This window comes from Rousettus aegyptiacus, unplaced genomic scaffold (assembly GCF_014176215.1).
Source record: "Rousettus aegyptiacus isolate mRouAeg1 unplaced genomic scaffold, mRouAeg1.p scaffold_m13_p_18, whole genome shotgun sequence".
NCBI lineage: Eukaryota > Metazoa > Chordata > Mammalia > Chiroptera > Pteropodidae > Rousettus > Rousettus aegyptiacus.
This window is the reverse complement of record NW_023416293.1, coordinates 15,132,290-15,150,259: the sequence shown is the minus strand read 5'-3', so window position 1 is coordinate 15,150,259 and position 17,970 is coordinate 15,132,290. Positions and strand designations below refer to the sequence as shown.

Sequence of the window (17,970 nt, the reverse complement as noted above, 5' to 3'; positions counted from 1 at the left end):
AGAGCACACACACCAATGCAGACATGTGTACATGTGTACACGCATGTACATGCACACACAGTGTGCATACATGCACGCCTGCACGCACACACATCACACGTGTGTGCACACGTGTGTGCACGTGCACGCCCACACAGACACATGCCACATGTGTGCAATACGCATCTACGCACATGCACATGCACACGCGTGCACACACATGCCACACACGTGTGCACATATGCACACATGCTTGCGCATGCCCACACACGTATGTGTACACATCACACACCACACGCACACACGCTTCGCAGCCTCACTTCTTTCCCAGGGACCCTCCGCCCTGAGGACAAATCTAATCACCCACGGGAACCACCAGTCACCCTTGATCGGGTCCCCGCGACCATCCCCTCGCCCGGAGGGGTGTCAGCCCCAGGCCAGACTCACGGTCCTGGCGGGTGCTGCCAGCGCCTCCATCTCTTCGCGGGTGACCCAGACATTCCCGGAAGACTGTGAGCAGAGAGGAAACCTGGCTGGGGCCACGCGTCCAGTGGGGCGGGAGCCCCGAGGACAAGGACGAAGCTCCCTTCCCAAGTCCGCTCGCGGGCCCAGTCCCGAGCTCTGCGCACCGTCGGGCTCTGAGTGACACCCCGCCACATCTCACTGCTCGGCACGCGGCCACGTTCAGCTAACGTCTCCTCGGAGAGCAGGAACCAACGCAGTGGCTCCGGGAGCAGGCGGGGCAGCCGCGGGGACGGACCGCGCGGGAGGCCAGACCCCCGGCCCACAGAGGGCTCATCGTGCCCGAGCAGCACAGGACGCCTGGACGCCCCCCTGCTGCCCGGGAGTCTGTGCTGCGGCCACCGCCCAGAGGCCCGGGAGGGCCAGCGAGGTGAGCCCACCTCGACCGGAGCCCGCAGTGACTTGCGAGGCAGGACGAGGCCGCCTGGGGGCCAGGTGGGACCGTCACAGGGTGCGACGCTGTCGCCCCCAAGGGCGACTTTGCAAACACTGCCCCAGGGCCTCCACGCGTCCTGGGTGAAGGGGAGGCCACTCACCGTCCTGGAGGTGGGCGGGGCAGAGGGGCTGGTCAGCGACACCATCTCCTGGATGGCCAGCCGCAGCTTGAGCCGGTGCAGGGCATTGCTGATGCCCACCTCCCGCTGGATCTCTGTGTCCGACAGGGCTGACATGATGGCGCCGCTCTTGACGTTGGCCCGGCAGGCTGCCACGTACCAGGCCGGCATCCCCACCCACAGCTGCGGAGAGGACAGGCGGTCACTCGGCCCCACGCCCAGGCGCTGGGCAACACCGCAGGGCAAGGCCGGGCCTCGCCCACGGCGTCAGAACAAACGCAGAGCGGGGCTCAGAGGTGGGGGCGCGCCTGACAGCGCGTGCCCGCTCCCCGTTTGACAGCGATCGGGGGCCCGGGAAGGTGAGGGCCCCAGGAAGGGTCGGACCGCCTGTGAAGTCACGGCTCGGCGACGACCGTCATCCAGAATCGGGGGCATCAGTGACGGCGCGGCCTGGGGCGTGGGCGAGGGCGGCGCGCCTGGCGGGGAGCATGCCGGCCCCCTCACCTCCAGCCAGGACAGCACGGTAGGGCCGTCCCACTGCGCGAAGGGCACGCCTCTCCTGCGCGCGTCTTCCAGCAGCTGGTGTCTGGCGGGAAGGGGACAACAGGGCCGCCGCGTCCCCACTGTGCTGGCTCCCAGGCGCCTTGGCTGCGCCTCGTGCTGGCCTCCCCCTGCCCGTGCTCCCCACCCTCGGGCTGGCGCCGCCGCTCTGTGCCTGAGGCGGAGCGACAGCAGACACCGGGCAGGTGCGCCGCTGCACCCCCGGGGGCCGGCGACTCGCTGTGAGCACAGGCCCAGCAGACGCCGCAGCCTGCTCTGCAGAGACCCCCAGCCCCGCGGCCTCCTTGCTCAGGTCGGCCCGAGAACCGCCTCCCTGCCACGCCCCTGTGGACCAGGCTTCAGAAAGGGCCTTCTGGGCGCCAGCAGCCCAGGGGAAGGGGGCAGGTGGGGCCCGCCCGGCCGAGGCTCTCACTTCTTCTTCAGCCGCCGGTCCTTCTCCGCCTGGGTCCCCAGCTTGGCAGGCACCAGGGGCTCCTGCAGACCGAGCTCAGAGTCTGTTAGCAGAACTGGAAGGGAAGAGATGGTGTGTCGGCTGGACCCTCTGCTGCTCCTCCCTTGGCCTGGGCCCGGACTGGGCAGCAGACCGTGACAACCCAGGAGCCTGAGGGCACCGCTGCGTGGCATCCCTGTGCCCAGCTGGTCCCAGAGTGGCTTCGAGTGGGTCGCCCCAGCACAGAGTCGCCCCGGGAGTCTCAGCCTAGGGTGCTTCCAGCTGGTGGAGTGACGTTGGGCCCCCAACAGCAGGAGAATCCTACACAGAACTTGTCCCTCTTCTAAACCAAGACGCCAAAGAGACCCAAGAGCTGACGCGCCAGGCTGCAAGACTCAGAGAGGGTCCCCTGGCCTGGGCCGGGCCGGGCATACTGCCTTTCTCGGGGTGCCCTCACGTGCACAAGCCACGGGGGACCATGCACAGCTCTGCCGAGGGTCCCCCGACTGGATGCCAGCACCGCGGGACACGTCTAAGTCCCAGTGGCTGCATGGCACCCCGAGGGCAGTGGGCGCGCCTCACGCGGGGACCGATTCGAGAAGAGGGCGCAGGTCTGAGTGCCAGCTCAGCGGGGGACACAGGAGTCGGAGGCTTCGCAGGAAACTCCCTCCGCACGGATCCCGTGGGGGGGGCGGGCTGCTGCAGGAGCCCCCACACCCGGAGCAGAAGTGCCCCTCGGCCCCTCCCGCCCCGCTTCCGAGTCGCGCCTCGCCCCTTTGCCCTGGGAGGGCCCGATGGTGAGCTCCCTGCTCAGCTTCATCCCCTGCTGTGGCCACCGCCCTGGGGACTTGCAGACCAGCGGCCCTGGCCAGGCCCTCAGGCGCCAGCCCCAGCTTGGGGTCCAGCCCCCCTCTCCACCCCTCGGCCAGAGTCAAGCTGACCCACACGCTGCCTGGCAGAAGGAGCCATGTCACGCCGACCGCGCCACGGCTGAGCGCCCAGCGCCGGGCGCCCCGCTCGACGCCGTCATTCACTGTCTCGAGTCCCCTGTCTTCCCCTTGTCACGAGAGCTCCCCGAAGGCTGTGCCAAATGCTAAGGCTGTGTCCAGGGGTCACTCCACAGATGTCCAAAGCAGTGCGCGGGGGAGGACGAGGGCAGGGCCTGTGTCCCCGCCACGCGCCCAGTGTGTGCCCGGACTTCAGGTCATGCCTCTGCTGCCCCACGCCCCCCTGGCCAGGCCCCCGCTTAGCTACAGCATCTACAAAGCCACGGTGAGGCAGGCTGTGACGAGTCCCACAGGAGACTTCTAATCAAGCGCTGACTGTCCCAAAGAAAGAACCGAGAAACTTCTGCCACAGGTCCTGAGCAGGGTCCAAACTGGAAGGGGCCTCAGCGGCCCCACCCTCACTCGGCCGGGCCCCTCCGTGGGGTCCCACAGCCTCTGCCTGACGCCCTCGGGCAGGGCCGCCTCCTGGGGCGGAGGGACAGAACAGGGCCTGCTTGCTGGCCGGGCGAGGCGGACGGGGGACCGGACTCCCCCACGGCCTCCTGCTTCTGGCCCCTGCATCGCGCCCGCCCGCTGGGGGGGGGGGGGCCAGACCGTGGCCCGCGGCTCCGTCCTGGCTCCGCGGCGTCCGCCGGGCCTTGTCCTTCTTCCCGAACAGGCGGCTGATGGATGACGTGAGGCCTCTGCGCTTGGCGCCCCTGAGCAAGGAGTCCTCGCTGCCGCTGGGGCTGCTGCCCTGCTCCTCCTGAGCGCTGCGGGGGCCGCGGGGGAGAGGACGCGGGTTACAGCCGGGGGTGGGGGGGGCGGGGGGGGGCGAGAGCCCAGGAGGGTGCCGGGTACCGGCGAGGGGCAGCAGCAGAGCAGGGGGCCGGGGAGACGAGGGGCCGCCGGCCCCTGGCGGTGTCCCCGAGTCACACACCGGGGTGGGGCGCTGCGGCGGGCGGGGGGCCGCTCCGCCTACCTCTTGCCTTCTTCCCGGCTCCAGGCGAGGTGGCCAAGCTCCTCCAGCCGCAGCGTCCTGGGTGAGGAAGGAGGAGAAGTCTCACATTTTATGGTGGCTTTATCTTCCCGGTTCTCTTCCCGAGACACTGGCAACTGAACAGACAGTGGAGCCATCAGGGGTGGAGGGCAGCGTCTGCCGGGGGGGGGGGGGGCCAGGGCGGGGGCCTGGGCGCGGGCGGGGGCCAGGGCGGGGAGGCCAGGGCCGGTGCCAGGGCAGGGGGGGTGGCGGGGAGCAGGACGCGGCGGGGGCCTGGGCACGGGGTGGGGGGGGCCAGGGCCGGTGCCAGGGCGGGGGCCGGGGGGGGCGGGGGGGGGGTCCGCGCTCCCAGCGGCACTCACCAGCAGCCTCCTCCTGTGCTTTCTTAAGTCGCTGGGCTGGAAGAGAGAGCGAGGGTGAGCTCACACTCACCTCGGGACGCCCAGTCAACCCCGAGGGCCCCCAGTGGTCTCAGGACGACAGACAGCGTGCAGGGCCTCCCACAGCTGACAAAAGCTGGCCTGGAAAGGTCAGGTCAGGCCACCTCTGGGAGACGGGAAGTCTGTGCTCATCGGAGGGACAGGGTATGAAGGACACGACGCGGGCCCTTCCCAAACCCAGGACATGCGAGGGGCCTGACACTCCAGGCCTGCGTGCGCCACGGGAAGACGCGGAGCCAGGCTGGGCCCCCCCACCAGCCCCCAGAACAGAGCCCAGCGAGGGCAGGGCCCTCCTCTCCTGTCCCAGGACGCTCACCAGGGTCATGACCCCCATTCGGTCCAGGTCCTGGGCAGCGCTGCGGGAGGCGAGCTTCGGTGTGGCGCGGCCGCCGAGCGGAGGGGACGCGCTGGCCAGGGACAGGGCCGTCAGGGAGGTGGGGATGGGGCGGCGTCCGCGGTGCTGGGTCAGGTCGAGGGCCTCCGTGCTGCTGCTGGTCCCGCGCATCTCCACCTCCTCAGCCCGGAGCTCCGTGGACTCCTTCTGGATCGCCCTGAGAAGCAGGCGGCACCGGCCTTGCCATCGGCCCGGCAAGGGCCGGCAGGAGGCGGGCGTTGGGGGCGCTGCTGGGCACGCAGGCCCGGCGGGCGGGCGGCACCCCCACTGCAGCGCACGCCTCGCCTCCCTGTCCGCGGCCTGATATGCCCGAACCCCCACTCTGACGAAAGCGGGAGCTCTAGCCAGTGGGACGCGTCCGAACTCCAGGCCCGCTGCTAACCGCACGGCTGACCTCGAGTCAGGCAGAGGTCTACGTCCCCACCCACGGGACTCTGGACGGATGCTACCGACGGCGCGTCCCGGGGGAGAGTGAGAGTGTGGGTGACGCTGGGGCACGCCCCGAGGGTGTGAGTGTGCGCCGCGCTCGGCCGCGCGCACACACCGCGACCCCTGGGGCGCGCTTGCCTGCGAACGTCTCTCCGGAGTCGGGGTGTTAAGGAGCCTGTCTGTCGTGGAATGGCTATGGCGGGAAGTGTCAGTCATCGTTCATGTTTCATTTGGTGGAACGAAAGCCGGTGGTCCTGTGGCTCCCTTCTGCGTGTGTGCGTGAGCGTGAGCGTGTGTGTGTGTGACGGTCTCTTTTTAACTGGCCTGTGAAATCCAAAGTGTGGGTGCCACTGACCAGGACGCCCGCGACACCCCCAGAGGCGCTGACGTCTCTTGCTAGGACTGATCACAAACATCCATAAGTTCCCTGCAAAGGCCGCGTCCAGTGCTGGTCTTCCTGTCAGGTCCCGTTTAGACACCGCCCCCGCCCCCCGAAATCCTGGCCCTGCTTTAGGCAAATCAGTCGACCTCTCTGGCTTTTGTTCCTTTGTCTGTAAAGCTGAGATACTGCTGCCTCCCCCAGGGATGGTGGTAAGATGGACAGTAGCATCTCAGAGTCCTCTGCCCAAGCCAGCCTGCTGAGTGACCACGCAGTGACCAGGTTTACTGCAGAGGCTGCAAGAGGACAGCCTGCCAAGCCCTGGCGGGAAACGCAGCCTGAGAGGCCGACCCGAGGGCCTGCCCCTCGGGCAGCACCGGGCCAGCACTGGGCCTGATGTCCCACTCAGGGCCCCTGGGCTGTGGTGCTCCAGGGAGCCGCTGAAAGAGGCGGCCAGCACACACAGACGTCCCGCAGAGCCCCACCCGAGGGGCACCGCCTCCGAGGGGCACCGCCTCGGCGGCCCCGCCCAGCCCTCCGCCCCAGCGAACCTGATCTCCTCGTTGATGGCGTCCAGCTGCTCCTGCAGCATCAGGGCTAGGGTCTGGGCGTCAGAGTGGCTGCTGGGGGAGACGGCATCCATGGAGCCCCCTAGGCCCCCTGGCTCATCCTCATCCATGTCAGAGAGCTCAGGGTCACTGTCAACGGCAGGGGCGATCGTGGGGGCCAGCACCCCGGGCCGTGGAGACGGTTCCCAGTCCTTACCGAAGAAACAGGGCAAAGGAGCGGCAGTAAGACAGCCCGGTGGCCACGGACAGGACCGTCGCTGCCCAGAGCAGCAGCGGCCGCGCCTCTGGGAGCTCGTTAGGAATGCAGTCTCGGGTGCCCCCCCGGACCTGGGGGTGCAGAACCTGCACCCTGGCAGGACCCCTGGGTGACCTGTGTGCACATCAACGTCTAAGGAACACCACGGGAGCTGCACCCGGGGGCCGGACAGCAGAGGCCGCGGGGACAGACGCCAGGGAGAGGCTGCCTCGCTTCGCGTCCCGGCCCCACCGCGCGCCGGCCGTGCGGCCGCGGAGCTGTGGCTCAGCCTCCCTGTGCCCGGCTCCTCGTCTGCGGGACGAGGCGAGTCACAGCGCCTGGCTCACAGGCAGCCGTGGCGCCGGGGGCCCCTGGCACAGCGTCCGGTGCGAAGCGGGCGTACTGACACAAAGGGTGAGGCGGTCCAGGGAACAGAGAAGGCCAGGCGGGCCTGGCGGCCCCAGCCCGGTGTCAGCGCGTGGCGGGGTCCAGCAGAGGACGGAGCGCAGAACTGAGCCGAGAGCCAGGCGACCAGGGGAAGCAAAGCAGCAGGGCCGGGGACGCCCGAGGGCTCTGAGCAGCGCTGGGCTCTCGTAAACAGGGCGGTGGAGATGAAGAGACCCCGCCAGGACCAGGCCTCCTGCCTGCCTGCCGTGCCCCCTGGTGCCCTGCAGCACGTTCGAGCCTGGGCTCAGCACAGGGCCCGGCCGACGACTGCGGGGCCAGGAAGCGGACTGCCCGTCCCCGCCGTCCTTCAGGTGTCCCCAGGCAGCCTGAGCGCCAACTCACAGCTGCTCCTCAGCAAACGCCAGGTGCCGTGCCAAGGGCCAGCTGACCTGCCAGCCCTCCCTCATCTGCCCCAGAAATCATAACGTTTGTTCCACAAAGCTTGCCAATCCCATCACGCCCCTGGGTCTCCGGCTCTGACCACACGCTTGTGCCCCCAGGCACACGTGCACATGTGCACACGCGTCAGTCGGCTGCAGGGACGGGCTGGCTGCCCGCCAGGAGGCCGAGGCATGGGGCACAGCTGTTGCAGCCGAGGGTGGCCCCGGGGCTGCAGCTGTCGCTGACGCAGGGGAGGGCAGGGGAAGGATTTGCACCGCACGCCAGCCGTCTGTGAAACTGGAGCCAGGCACACGGCCCAACTGACCCCGAACTCCCCGGAGACCCCCACTCACCCCTCCGGCCCTCGCCGTGGCAGGCTCTTCCCGCAGAGCCGGGTAGCGGCGGTGCAGGCCCGGGGCCGCGTGGGGGGTTGTGCTCAGGGAGAACCGCACGTCGGCGGCACTGCCCGGGCCCGACCTGCAGAAGAGGGGGCAAGAGGAGAGAAGATGGACGCTGAGGGCCGAGCCCCGGCTCACACCGCTGGGCCCAGGGTGCCGGGGGTCTTCAGCTTAGACAGGTCTTGGCACAATACAGAGCTATCGTGAGCATTTTAGGGGCTGCCAGGCAAGCAAGTTCGATTTATCCCCTGGTGCTCCTGGCAAGAACGTTCTAGCGGGGCTGCTTGCCACTGACAAGAAGTACCTTCAACGGCCAGGAGGTGGCTTGTGGTGCAGCCGCTGAGCTTCCCATAAAATTGGGATCCCAGCCGAGGCTTCCCGTCCCTGGACGAGACGGTGGGGGGAGCCCTGCTGCCAGAGGCTGGAAGGGTGATCGCCTCAGGCCCACTTGGGTCTGCGGGTCTCTGTTCCCAGGTCTGCTCCCGAGCACCCTTCCGGGGCCTCCCCTAATCCACCATGGGTCCTGGCCAAAGCGCCGCCCAGGTGGCCCCGAGGGCCTGATGCTGCACCAGGCCGTCCTGCCGGGGGCCAACTCCCAGCCGAGAGACAGAGTCCCGGGCCGGCCTCGCGGAGGTCTGTGTGCCTTCCCAGTCTGGAACCCTGAGCGAGCCCAAGCCCAGGATGGGTGGGGCAGCATGGGACGGGTAGGAACCTTGAGGCTTCTGGTCTAAGCGACCTTGGTTGAGTGAGGAAAAAGCCAGGAGGCATGAACCTCGAGTAGGTGCACCCAGTTCGGCCCCCGCCAGCTTCACCCTGCCTCTCTGGGCAGCGAGCTGTGGGCAGGCTCGAGGTCTGAGTCCAGTGCCGACTGGTTCACAAAACATGGAGGAAAACCCAGCGCCCCCTGGAAGGAGGCCTGACGCAGGCGTCGGGTAGGGAGCTGCCCTGGGCCCCCATCCACCCCCTCCCACTGCCTGCTCCCCAGGCGGCCCCCGGCTCAGACGGCGACCCTGCGACCCCGCAGGCCCCGAAGGTGCGGCTCAGCACCGGAGCAGACCGGACACTGCATGGGCGCCCAAGCGGGCACGCCTCGCCCAGACACAGGAGCCGCAGCCCGAGTGCACGGCCAGGCCGCCCAACGAGCTCGGCCTGGGAGCAAGCGCCCCAGCCTCAGCGTCCCGCCTGACTAGGAGGAGGGCCCTGAGGTGCTGGGCCACCCTTCAGTGGGGGAGGCGCTCTCCTCGGGGTCCACCCAGGACCCCCCAGCACGCCCGGCCCCCCGTGCCCCGTACCTGGCGTGGCTGCCGTCCACAAGCAGCCCCCCGCGACCCTTCAGCTGGTCCACCTCTTGGCGCAGCTTCTCAATCTCTTCAGACAGGCGGCCCTGTGCCACACGGACCGGTGGGGGCCGGGGCAGAGAGGGGGGAGAGGGACAAAGGGGACAGCAGAGTTGGGGAGAAGCAGAAGAACGCCCTGCAAAGTCCCAAGCCAGACCCAGATCACACTGAGAGACGAGGTCCAACGGGGAGCGAGCAGGTCAGCAGTGGGCGGGGGGCGGGGGGGTCCGTCTGGGGACAGACTCTGCCAGAGGGCCTGCTGAGCCCTCGCTGCACACCTCGCATGGCGTGCAAGGCTGGGCCCGTGCCCTCCGGACGCCACGGGCACTGCGGAGGCCGGCACAGCGGCCGACCCTCCCAGAATCACTGGCTCGCTCGCCAAGTCCTCGTGTTGAGGGCTTCGCCGGGCCCCACACCCCTGCGGCCCATGCCACGCCCTGAGCTGTGGCCTCAGTTTCTTCTTCACGTGGGGGTGTGATGCATCGACCAGGAGGGCCCTAGGGGCTTAGCGACACGTATGCGCGAGGACTGACAGACAGACAGGGCCAGGGCCTGGGCCTGGCGCCGGCGGATGCAGGGAAGCGGCCGGCCACGCTCCCAGGCCTGTGGGCTGGCGGGCGGCCGGGTACCTTGTCATGGTGCTGCTCCTCGATCTGCCGCTGGGAGTTCTCCAGCTCCTGAATCAACGTGTTCTGGGGACAACCAGCTGTGAGCCAGGGACCCGGCCCCGGCTCCGCCCCCCTACCCCCACCTGGCCCTGGGTCTGTTCTTCAGGGCAGCCAGCTCCTGCCATCTCCAGCCCTCACTGGAAGCCGGGGCGCACTGGTCCCCAGTCCCAGGCACGCCTGGCCCCCAGACTACCTCCTAGCACCCTGACCCCGCCCTGCCATGCGCCCCGCCCTCCCGGGAGCCCCACCCCTCCGCGCACCGCCGGCTCACAGCACCTTCTCCTCCAGGGCGGCCATGCGCTCCTTGAGGTGGAGCTGCAGGCGCTCGTTGGACTCGTTGAGCAGCCGGTCCACAGTGTCTGACAACCGCTTGTTGTGGTCCTCGTTCATCTTCTCCCGCTGGCGCACCTGCACAGCCAGCCCACCTGGCACCTGGCGCCCGCACGCCCTATCCCAAGGCCCCGCCCCGGGGGCGGTGCATCCTCCGCATCCTCCGTCCTGTGCGCCTGTCCCATTCTCAACCTTGGGGGGGGGCTCTCTCTGGCTCTCCCGCCCACCTCCTCCCACCCCTAGGTGGCTTTGTCCCAGGCCAGGTCCTTCCCCAGCTCCTACTTCCTCGCAGCCTCATCCACAGACCACCATGGGCGGCTGCGGGGGGCCAGAGAAGGCCCACGAAGCCCAGCAAGGCCCTCACCCTGGCCAGCTCCTGGTTCTTCTCCTCCAGCCGGCCCTCCAGCTGCCGAAGGTGCTCCTCCACGTTGCCATGCCGTTCTTCAGCCTGGGGGTGGGGGGACAGGTGACAGTCGGTGCAGTCTGCAGACCACCTGGCCTCCTGCTCGGCTCCTATCCCACGCACCCTGGTTCCAGGGTAGTCTCTGGGGCCAGGCTCTCAGGGACCAGCGAAGCCCAGCCCTCCCCTGCCACCCTGGAGCAGGACTGTCATCACCAGGCCGCCCCTCCCGAGCTCTGCAGACCACTCCGGCTGCCCTGCGCCCTCCCTCTCAGGGCCTGGCCTCGGACATCCTCGGAGACTGCATTCTCTGCACTCCTGGGAAAGTCTCCGCGTGGAAGCATGGCCACACCTCCTGGTAGATGGCCCTGCGGCTGAGTGCATGGGGTCAAGCTAGACTGCCTGTGTTCAGATCCTGGCTCCCTCTCTTCCCAGCTGTGTGACCCTGGCCAGTTACGGAACTTCTGTGTGGCTTTGTTTCCTAAACCGTAACACGTGGACGGTAACAGCACCGATGCCGTCAGCACTGTGAGGACGCAGGAGGGCGGCCCCTGGCAAGCGCCTAGGACACAGGAAGCACTCAGCAGACACCAGCCGTGGCTGTCGCCTCTGTGACCAACGCAGCGCGGGCAGAGCGGTCCCCCTCCAGCGGGGGAGACCCCGTCGCTTCTGCTGAGACATTCCAGGCCACCACCCTTCCTTCGGTCAGGAGGCCCCTCCTTAAAGCCCCCCCTACTATGACTCGCTGGAACGAATCAATGAGCTTCCGCTTAACCTTTCTGGTCAGCTTTGGGACATGCTGAAGCTGGCCGTTCAGCATCATGACATCCTCTGGGCACTTTAAACCAGCCCTTCATTCCCAGGGGCTGGAAAGTCTAACCCCATCATCACGGGGACTGTGACAGCACTGCAGAGACAACGACCCTGGTGCCTGACTCTTCCCAGGCCACAGAGCCATCAGTGGCAGAGGCGGACTCGGTCCTCGGAGGTACGGCCAGGCTGTGGGTTCCATCCCCACAGCCCCTGAGATGCCATGCAGGGGCAGAGGCCCCAGGCCTGACGCCGGCTCTACTGGCTTCCTTCTCTCCCTGGGGGATTGCAGCAGTGACCCCGAACAAGGCTCCTGGAAGCCCCTGTCCAGCCGCAAGCACAATTAAATCCTCTTGCTTGATCCACGCATGCCTCGGCCCACGCACCAGCTCTTCCAGAACCGGGGTTGCAGCCCACACACCTCTCATGAATTACTACTCCATAAAGTTAACTTTCCATTGGGTAAATTTATTTTCCCTTGTATTTGCCTAAAGCTGCATCCTTCAAGAGACCAAGCGTGGTCCCTAGATCTAGAATGCTTCAGTTTGATAAAGGTAGCTAAGTTCAGCCTGAGCTCCACCCCCTGCCCCCTTCAGGAAGTGTAGAGTCCAATCCTACCTCTTCTTCACCTTTCCAGAGATGGAAGTCCTAATTTCTCCACTCCAGCTCCTAACCAGAGGAGCATCAACCAGGATGGTGGACATGCTCGCAGAAAGGACTTGCAGCAGTGCCCTCTGCTCTGCTTCTTGAAGCGCTTTTACACCCTTCTCGTGGGACTGCACCCCTCCGTCCCCCCGGGGCACTGAGGGCAGGAAGCCCTGTCCCCACGGCAGACGCAGGGCGCTCCGTGCAGCCACGCGGGGGGAGCAGTCCCCCCGCCCAGCGCACCTCCACTCCGCAGTCACGAGCTGAGGAACGGAGGGCACGGGCAGCCCCCCGGCCCCGGCGCTTGCCTTGCTGAGGGCTGCGATCCTCTGGGCCAGCTCGGCCTCCACCTCGGGCAGCGTCTCGGCCCGGCGCATCGTCTGCCTCAGCTTCTGCTCTGCCAGCTCCAGCAGCTCCTGCAGGTGTCGTGCCTTCTCCTCACACTAGTGAAGCGGGGTGGGCGGAGAGTCAGGAGGGGGCCCCGGGGCCTCCCCCCCGTCCTGCCGCCTCAGCACAGAGCAGGCAATAGGCCGAGAAGCAGCGAGAAGCCACGGTGGTTCCTGGCTGCCTAAGGCGCCCAACTTGCCCCTTCCCAACCTGACCGGCAGGTCCCCGGTGCTCCTGGGTCCCCAAGGGAAGGTTCCAGCACAATCGAGACTGCAGGGTCACGTGCCCCCCGCCCCCCCACACCCCGCCCTGTCGGAAGGAGCGGCACCTGGCGGTGCAGGGACTCCTTATTGGCCAGCTCGTGCTCCAGTTTGTTGCTGAGCTCGTGGACGGACGTGGCCTCACGCTGAGCGGCCAGGTAGCGCTTCTCCAGTGTGGTGATGCGCTGCTCCATGTCCTCCTTCTGGGCCAGAGCCTGGGCGGGAGAAAGGGGACAGGAGGGAAAGTCGTCAGCTTCTTCCTGCGCCCTCCCATCGGCCCCTCCCGCCAGCACCTGGCAGGCTGTGTCTTCTCCATGCTGCCCGCCAGAGTCCGACCTCACCCCATCCCTCCCGCCCACCGTGAGCCCTGCCCAGGGTCAGCCCCACACGTCCCGGCCCTGGAGGGCCCAGCCCTTGGCCCACACCAGGGCACCCAGGCAGCTGCCCTCCTAAGAGCTGGATACCTGCGCCCAGTACGACGCGGCCCTTGCTCACCTCGCGGAGGTCCCGCTGATGCCTGCCGCTCAGCTCCTCCGATCTGACGAGGTCCCGGCGGGCCGTGCCCAAGTCCTCTTCCAGCTCGGCCACGGTCGCCGTCAGGGTGACCAGGCGTTCCTGGGCCTGGCTCAGCTCAAAGTTCTGCTTCTCCAGCAGCTCCTGCAGCTCCTCGACCGGGCCCGCGTCATCCTGCAGGGATGGCGAGCCATCAGTCCGGCAGTGCCTCATCGCGGTCAGAGCCCAGGGCCTCCCACTCCCCTGACCCAGCAGGGCAGGTGGGAGGAGGCACCGCTCACTCCGGACTCCGGACAGTGACGGACACCCCTGCTCCCCTGTGCATCTCTTGAAAAGCAAGTTTCTATTTTTACCTGCTGGCTCAGCCTCTCCTAACCTGGAAAGGGGCATGACTAGGGGAACAAAGGCTCAGGGACGGGAGGCGTCTTGCCGGATGCAGACACACAAGGTCGAGGGGACCGAAGGGTTCGCGTGGACAAGCCTGTTACGTGCCGAGCCGCGAGTGGGGCACGAAAACAAAAACCCACAGAGTCCTCGGTGGACGGGGTGGGGGGCACGGCACGGGAGGGGGGCGCTGGGAAAGGCCGACTTCGCCCCTGCAAGGCAGGGCGCCGCCTGCCGCCGGGGGCCTCGTGCCCCTCCAGGACCCACCTTCCACAGGCGCTTCGGCCCCGGTTCCACTGTCCCCTCTTCCTCTGCCACTCCGGCCCGGACGCCTGGTCCCTGCTGCAGGGCAGACAGCTACAGGGCGCAGCCCCGGGGCAGTGAGTGAGTCAAAGGCAAGAGAACCTGCCACCTGCCCCAGGCCCCTCTGGGCCCCCCGCCTCCCAGACAGGGCCCAGCCTCCCCTCGGCCAGCAGTCCCCAGCCCAGTCAGGGGGCTGTGGAATGGGACGAAGGCATGCACGAGCCGTGGCTCCCCGGAGCCACAGTGTGCAGACGGAGGGTGGGCAGGCCGCGCACCTGCTGCTGGGCACCCGCCAGCTGCTCCTCCAAGGTGGCGACTCGTTCCAGGGCCGCCCGGAGCCGCTCTCGCACCTGCCCAAGGTGAGAAGGTAGGATGCTAAGGGGAGAGGGAGAGGAAACAGATCTCGCTGGACCCAGGCTGGGGAAGCCTGGGCTTGGTCCCCCACTGCTGGGTGTGGGGCACAGAGAAGGCCAACTGGGCCGGTATCGGAGGGGCTGGTGACAGAGCTGGCTGGGGCAGACTGGGTACCTTCTCATCCAGCGCCTTGTGATGCTCGAACAGCGACTTGAGGGCCTTCAGCACCTCCACCTCACTGGAGACCCCCGAGGGTGGCTGGGCCTGGCGCTTCACCACGGTCATCCGCAGCGCCCGCTCGTGGCGGGACACCAAGCACTCCAGGTGCTCCAGGAGCAGCTGGCAGGGGGCGGGGGCGGGGGCTGTGAGCACAGGGACGACGGGGGCCCCTGTGGGTCCCGGGCAGACGCGAGTGCGGCCGGCTGTGCCCCTGCTAAAGGCTGAAACGCTTCCTCGTCAGCCGGCCGGTGCTGCCCCAGCGGCGTCCTGAGCCAGCTGCCCAGGCCCCTGCTGGGACCCGGCTCCAGGCCAAGCCTGGCGACGAGGGTGGGACGGTCTGACCGCCGCGCCCCGGGCCGCCGCTCACCCGCGTGTTGTTCCGCTCTGCTCTCAGCTCCGACACCTCTTCCTCCCGCTCCAGAAGCTGCTCCCGACACGTGCTCAGCTCCCGGGTTAGAGCGGCAAATTCCTGAAAGCACGTCTGGCCCCTCAGCAGGCGGGCCTCTCCGCCCTCGGTCACCCCCGCCCCGGGGCAGGACTGCGGACCAGCAGCCAGCGCGCGCATCCTCGGAGCGGCCCACAGCCCCGGGCCCAGCGTGGTCTGCGCCGAGCCGGAGTGTGAGGGAGCAGGGCGGGTCCAGAGCCGGATCGGCAGCTGCTCTGCGGCCCCTCCGCCTCCAGCCACCCACGAGCCTGACCGAGTCCCCTCCCCCAGGTGGCCCATGAGTCGAGGGGACTGAAGGACCAGGACGTGGGCCCGGGGGAGCGTGCAGACCAGCTTTCGCTCTGGCTGCCGGAGCCCCGGCGGGGCCAGGCTGCGCTTGCTGGCCTTGCCCGAGACCCAGGCCCGAACCGCCTCATGGGGCCCCGCCGCCCTTCCCAGCCCCCTCCTGCACCAGGGCAAGCTCACAGCAGTGAGGCTGGTCCCCAGGCCCAGGCTCACTGTACCCTACTCATCTAGCCAGACATCACGTCACTCCAGAAAGACGAGCAGACCGGTGGCCCACGTTCTGTGGCTGCCGGGGTCTGGGAGTGCCTGAGCAGTGGCTACAGGAAGGGGACAAGGGACCCAGAGGGGTCAGGGCCGGAGAAGCCAGGGCCCTCTGGCCCTGCTACGTGATGACCGCCTTCCTGTGGGGGCCACGTCCGAAGGCGGTCCAGCATCTCACATCCTGGAAGGCCTGGCCCTGATGCCACTTGTGCCTGCTCGGGTCTCTCCACCCCAGGACCCTCCCCCCTCCCCCCAACCTGGCCCATGGACTTGCTGCTGCCACGCGCCCTCCCAAAGCACAGGCTGTCCACGGCGCTAAGCACGGCTTCTCATCCTGGCCCTCGGCTTCCTGCCCGTGGCTGCTTTCCACATGCCTGAGGCCTGGTCAGCCAGGGTCACCTGCTGCTTCCGGTCACCAGCCTTCTTAACCCTACGCCTTTGCCCCATGGGCTCCTGCCCCCGGGGGAGCCAAAGACCCTGTGGGCCCTTCCCAGGCTCCCTGGCGAAGGCCTCTCCTCTGACACCTGCTGGGGGCAGCGTTAAGAGCACCACGTGGGAGCCCCCCATTCACCCACAAATACCGTGAGCGCCTCCCACGCACCAGGTCCTGTGCTGGTCTCTGGGGGCACGGTGAGCAGACAGACGCCACCGCTGCCCTCGCGAAGCTCCCAGGACGTTGCCTGACCGCTTTGAGCCTCCACCCACTCGTCTGTGACGCACAGGGACTGTCGTCCCTCAAGTGTCACCACGAGGGTCCAGCGAGCCGACGAATGCAAAGCACTTAGCACAGGCCCCGAAGGCAGCGGTCTGCGTCACCGACAGCTTTCTCCTGGCCCCCTGGGTTCCTGTCTGTCCCCTCTCTGCTCTGTGACCTCCAGGGGCGGGGACTGGCCCCTCCATTGTAGGGCTTGTTCAGGGCCCTGTGTGGTAGGGTAGGGTGGGCCCACGTCCACCCCAGTTCTCCACTGGGCCCCGTCTTCCTACTGATCAAGCATCACAAGAATGAGCCAGCAGGACCTCACCAGCTGGGCCCACGCTGTCCTCCCACATGTGGGGCCAGGGTCTGAGCCAAGTCTGGGGCCGCTGGCTCCCAGGGGCTGCCTCTGCCAGTCCCGCGGGCATGAGCAAACGGCCAAGTCCTCAGGCTCCAGTGTCATCACTGTGAGAGGCCAGCTTGGCAGCTCTGAGGGTCTGGGGAGGTAAACCTGACGCACAGTGCCGGATGCAGGGGGAAGCAGGACGGGCGCCTCTGGGCTTGTCATCTGAGCAGCAGGAGAGGCGGCCAGATGATCTCTAAGGCCTCCCACAGCCCCCAAGAACAGGGCTCTGCCGGGTGCAGAGGCTCTCCCGGTCTAGGCCGCCACCTGCTGGCCACACGGGCTCATTGCGGCTGAGTGTTCTCCCTGCATCGGGATCGGCGGGACTCAGGTTCTCCAGTGGGGCCAGCCAGCTGCAGGCTGCGAGGCCAGGCAGTGGCAGGGCACGGCTCATGCAGGGAGACTAAGGACAGCGGTGCCTGTGAGGTCCCTTTGCTGACCTGTGATGCAGGCAGATGAGCTGAGGGCCCAGTGGATGCCGGGCTCAGGCCTCACCTGGGGCAGGGCCGAGTTCAGGTGGCGCTGGAGCTGGTCCCGCTCACGAAGGGCGTCCTGCAGCCGGCTCTGTGTGGCCGCCAAGGTCTCCTGACTCTCACGAAGGGACTCCAGCAACTTCTCCCGCTCGTCCAGCATGTTCACCATCAGCTGCTCAAAGCTGGCGTCAGCACCAGCGCCGTGGGGGGGGCCCAGCGGGTCCCCCTCGCTGATTGTGGGCATCACCTCACACATGGCGGGGGTGGGCAGGACAGGGGTTCACAGGGGTGGCCCCTCCGGGGACTCAGCACACAGGTCTCAGAGCGGGCAGTGCCTGGCGAGTGGACGGCTGGGCAGGGGCTTCTCCTGTGGCCTCAGTTTCTCTGAAAGGTACCTGGTGCCCGAAGAACAGCTGCGGGGTGAGGCCAGAGGGCTGGGCTTAGCCCCTCGGGGCTGGGGCTGGGTGCCCTGTGCCCCCAGGCAGGCAGGCAGCAGCTGAGTCTGGCCATGGCAGACGGGGAGCAGGGCTGGAAGAGGGCCTTTGGCTTAGACTGAGCGCTGGGGTCTGGTGACACCCATCGCCTCTGGAGGGCAGTGATCTGTGGGAGGAGAGACTGTGTGAGGGTCAGCTGAGGGGGAGGGCAGGCAGGACGGGGCCGGAGCTCCCTCTCTCGGCGCACCTGCCCCAGCTGTCCCGCCACCTCAGCCTCTGCCCCCCGCTGCCCCACCCCAGCTGGCAGCACCGTGCAGAGGTGCCCCGCCCATGAGGCTCTCTGGCCAAATGCAGAACTGATCGGCACAGGCTGCTGAGTCCTGAGACCTAGGGGTGGGGCGGGGAGTGGGCAGGAGGAAACGGGGTCCCTGGGTCCTGTCCCAACTCAGACCAAGACAAGCGTAGAACTACGACAGGGCTCCCGAGGGACTGGGTGGCAGGGTCCTAGGAGGCAGGTCACAACATGGCCACTGGGAGAGGCTCGCCACTCAGGGAGGACTCTGCCCAGCCACCTCCCGTCCTAGAGCTGGGCACGCAGCAGATGTCCACTCTGCATCGTGGCCGACTAGCCGGGGCTGAGCGGGCACCGGAGGACGTGAGG

At 67.9% G+C, this 17,970-nt stretch overlaps 1 protein-coding gene across 3 annotated transcripts in view; it reads right to left on the bottom strand.

Annotated features, from left to right (window-relative positions):
• Positions 1-17,970, bottom strand: part of PPFIA4 (PTPRF interacting protein alpha 4) — a 35,298-nt gene that overhangs the window by 10,300 nt on the left and 7,028 nt on the right. For all 3 annotated transcript variants that reach the window (XM_036235539.1, XM_036235540.1, XM_036235541.1), the window contains exons 2-23: positions 16,898-17,475; positions 14,682-14,783; positions 14,270-14,434; positions 14,017-14,091; positions 13,706-13,795; positions 13,037-13,228; positions 12,610-12,756; positions 12,203-12,337; positions 10,404-10,487; positions 9,986-10,117; positions 9,671-9,733; positions 8,997-9,088; positions 7,660-7,783; positions 6,226-6,434; positions 4,789-5,023; positions 4,395-4,430; positions 4,015-4,148; positions 3,648-3,805; positions 2,029-2,122; positions 1,560-1,641; positions 1,038-1,238; positions 427-489 (exon numbers count right to left, since the gene is read on the bottom strand). In XM_036235539.1, coding sequence (XP_036091432.1) covers positions 427-489; positions 1,038-1,238; positions 1,560-1,641; positions 2,029-2,122; positions 3,648-3,805; positions 4,015-4,148; positions 4,395-4,430; positions 4,789-5,023; positions 6,226-6,434; positions 7,660-7,783; positions 8,997-9,088; positions 9,671-9,733; positions 9,986-10,117; positions 10,404-10,487; positions 12,203-12,337; positions 12,610-12,756; positions 13,037-13,228; positions 13,706-13,795; positions 14,017-14,091; positions 14,270-14,434; positions 14,682-14,783; positions 16,898-17,131 — 2,847 coding nt within the window. In that variant the 5' untranslated portion in view covers positions 17,132-17,475. The remainder of the gene's footprint in view (positions 1-426; positions 490-1,037; positions 1,239-1,559; positions 1,642-2,028; positions 2,123-3,647; positions 3,806-4,014; positions 4,149-4,394; positions 4,431-4,788; positions 5,024-6,225; positions 6,435-7,659; positions 7,784-8,996; positions 9,089-9,670; positions 9,734-9,985; positions 10,118-10,403; positions 10,488-12,202; positions 12,338-12,609; positions 12,757-13,036; positions 13,229-13,705; positions 13,796-14,016; positions 14,092-14,269; positions 14,435-14,681; positions 14,784-16,897; positions 17,476-17,970) is intronic.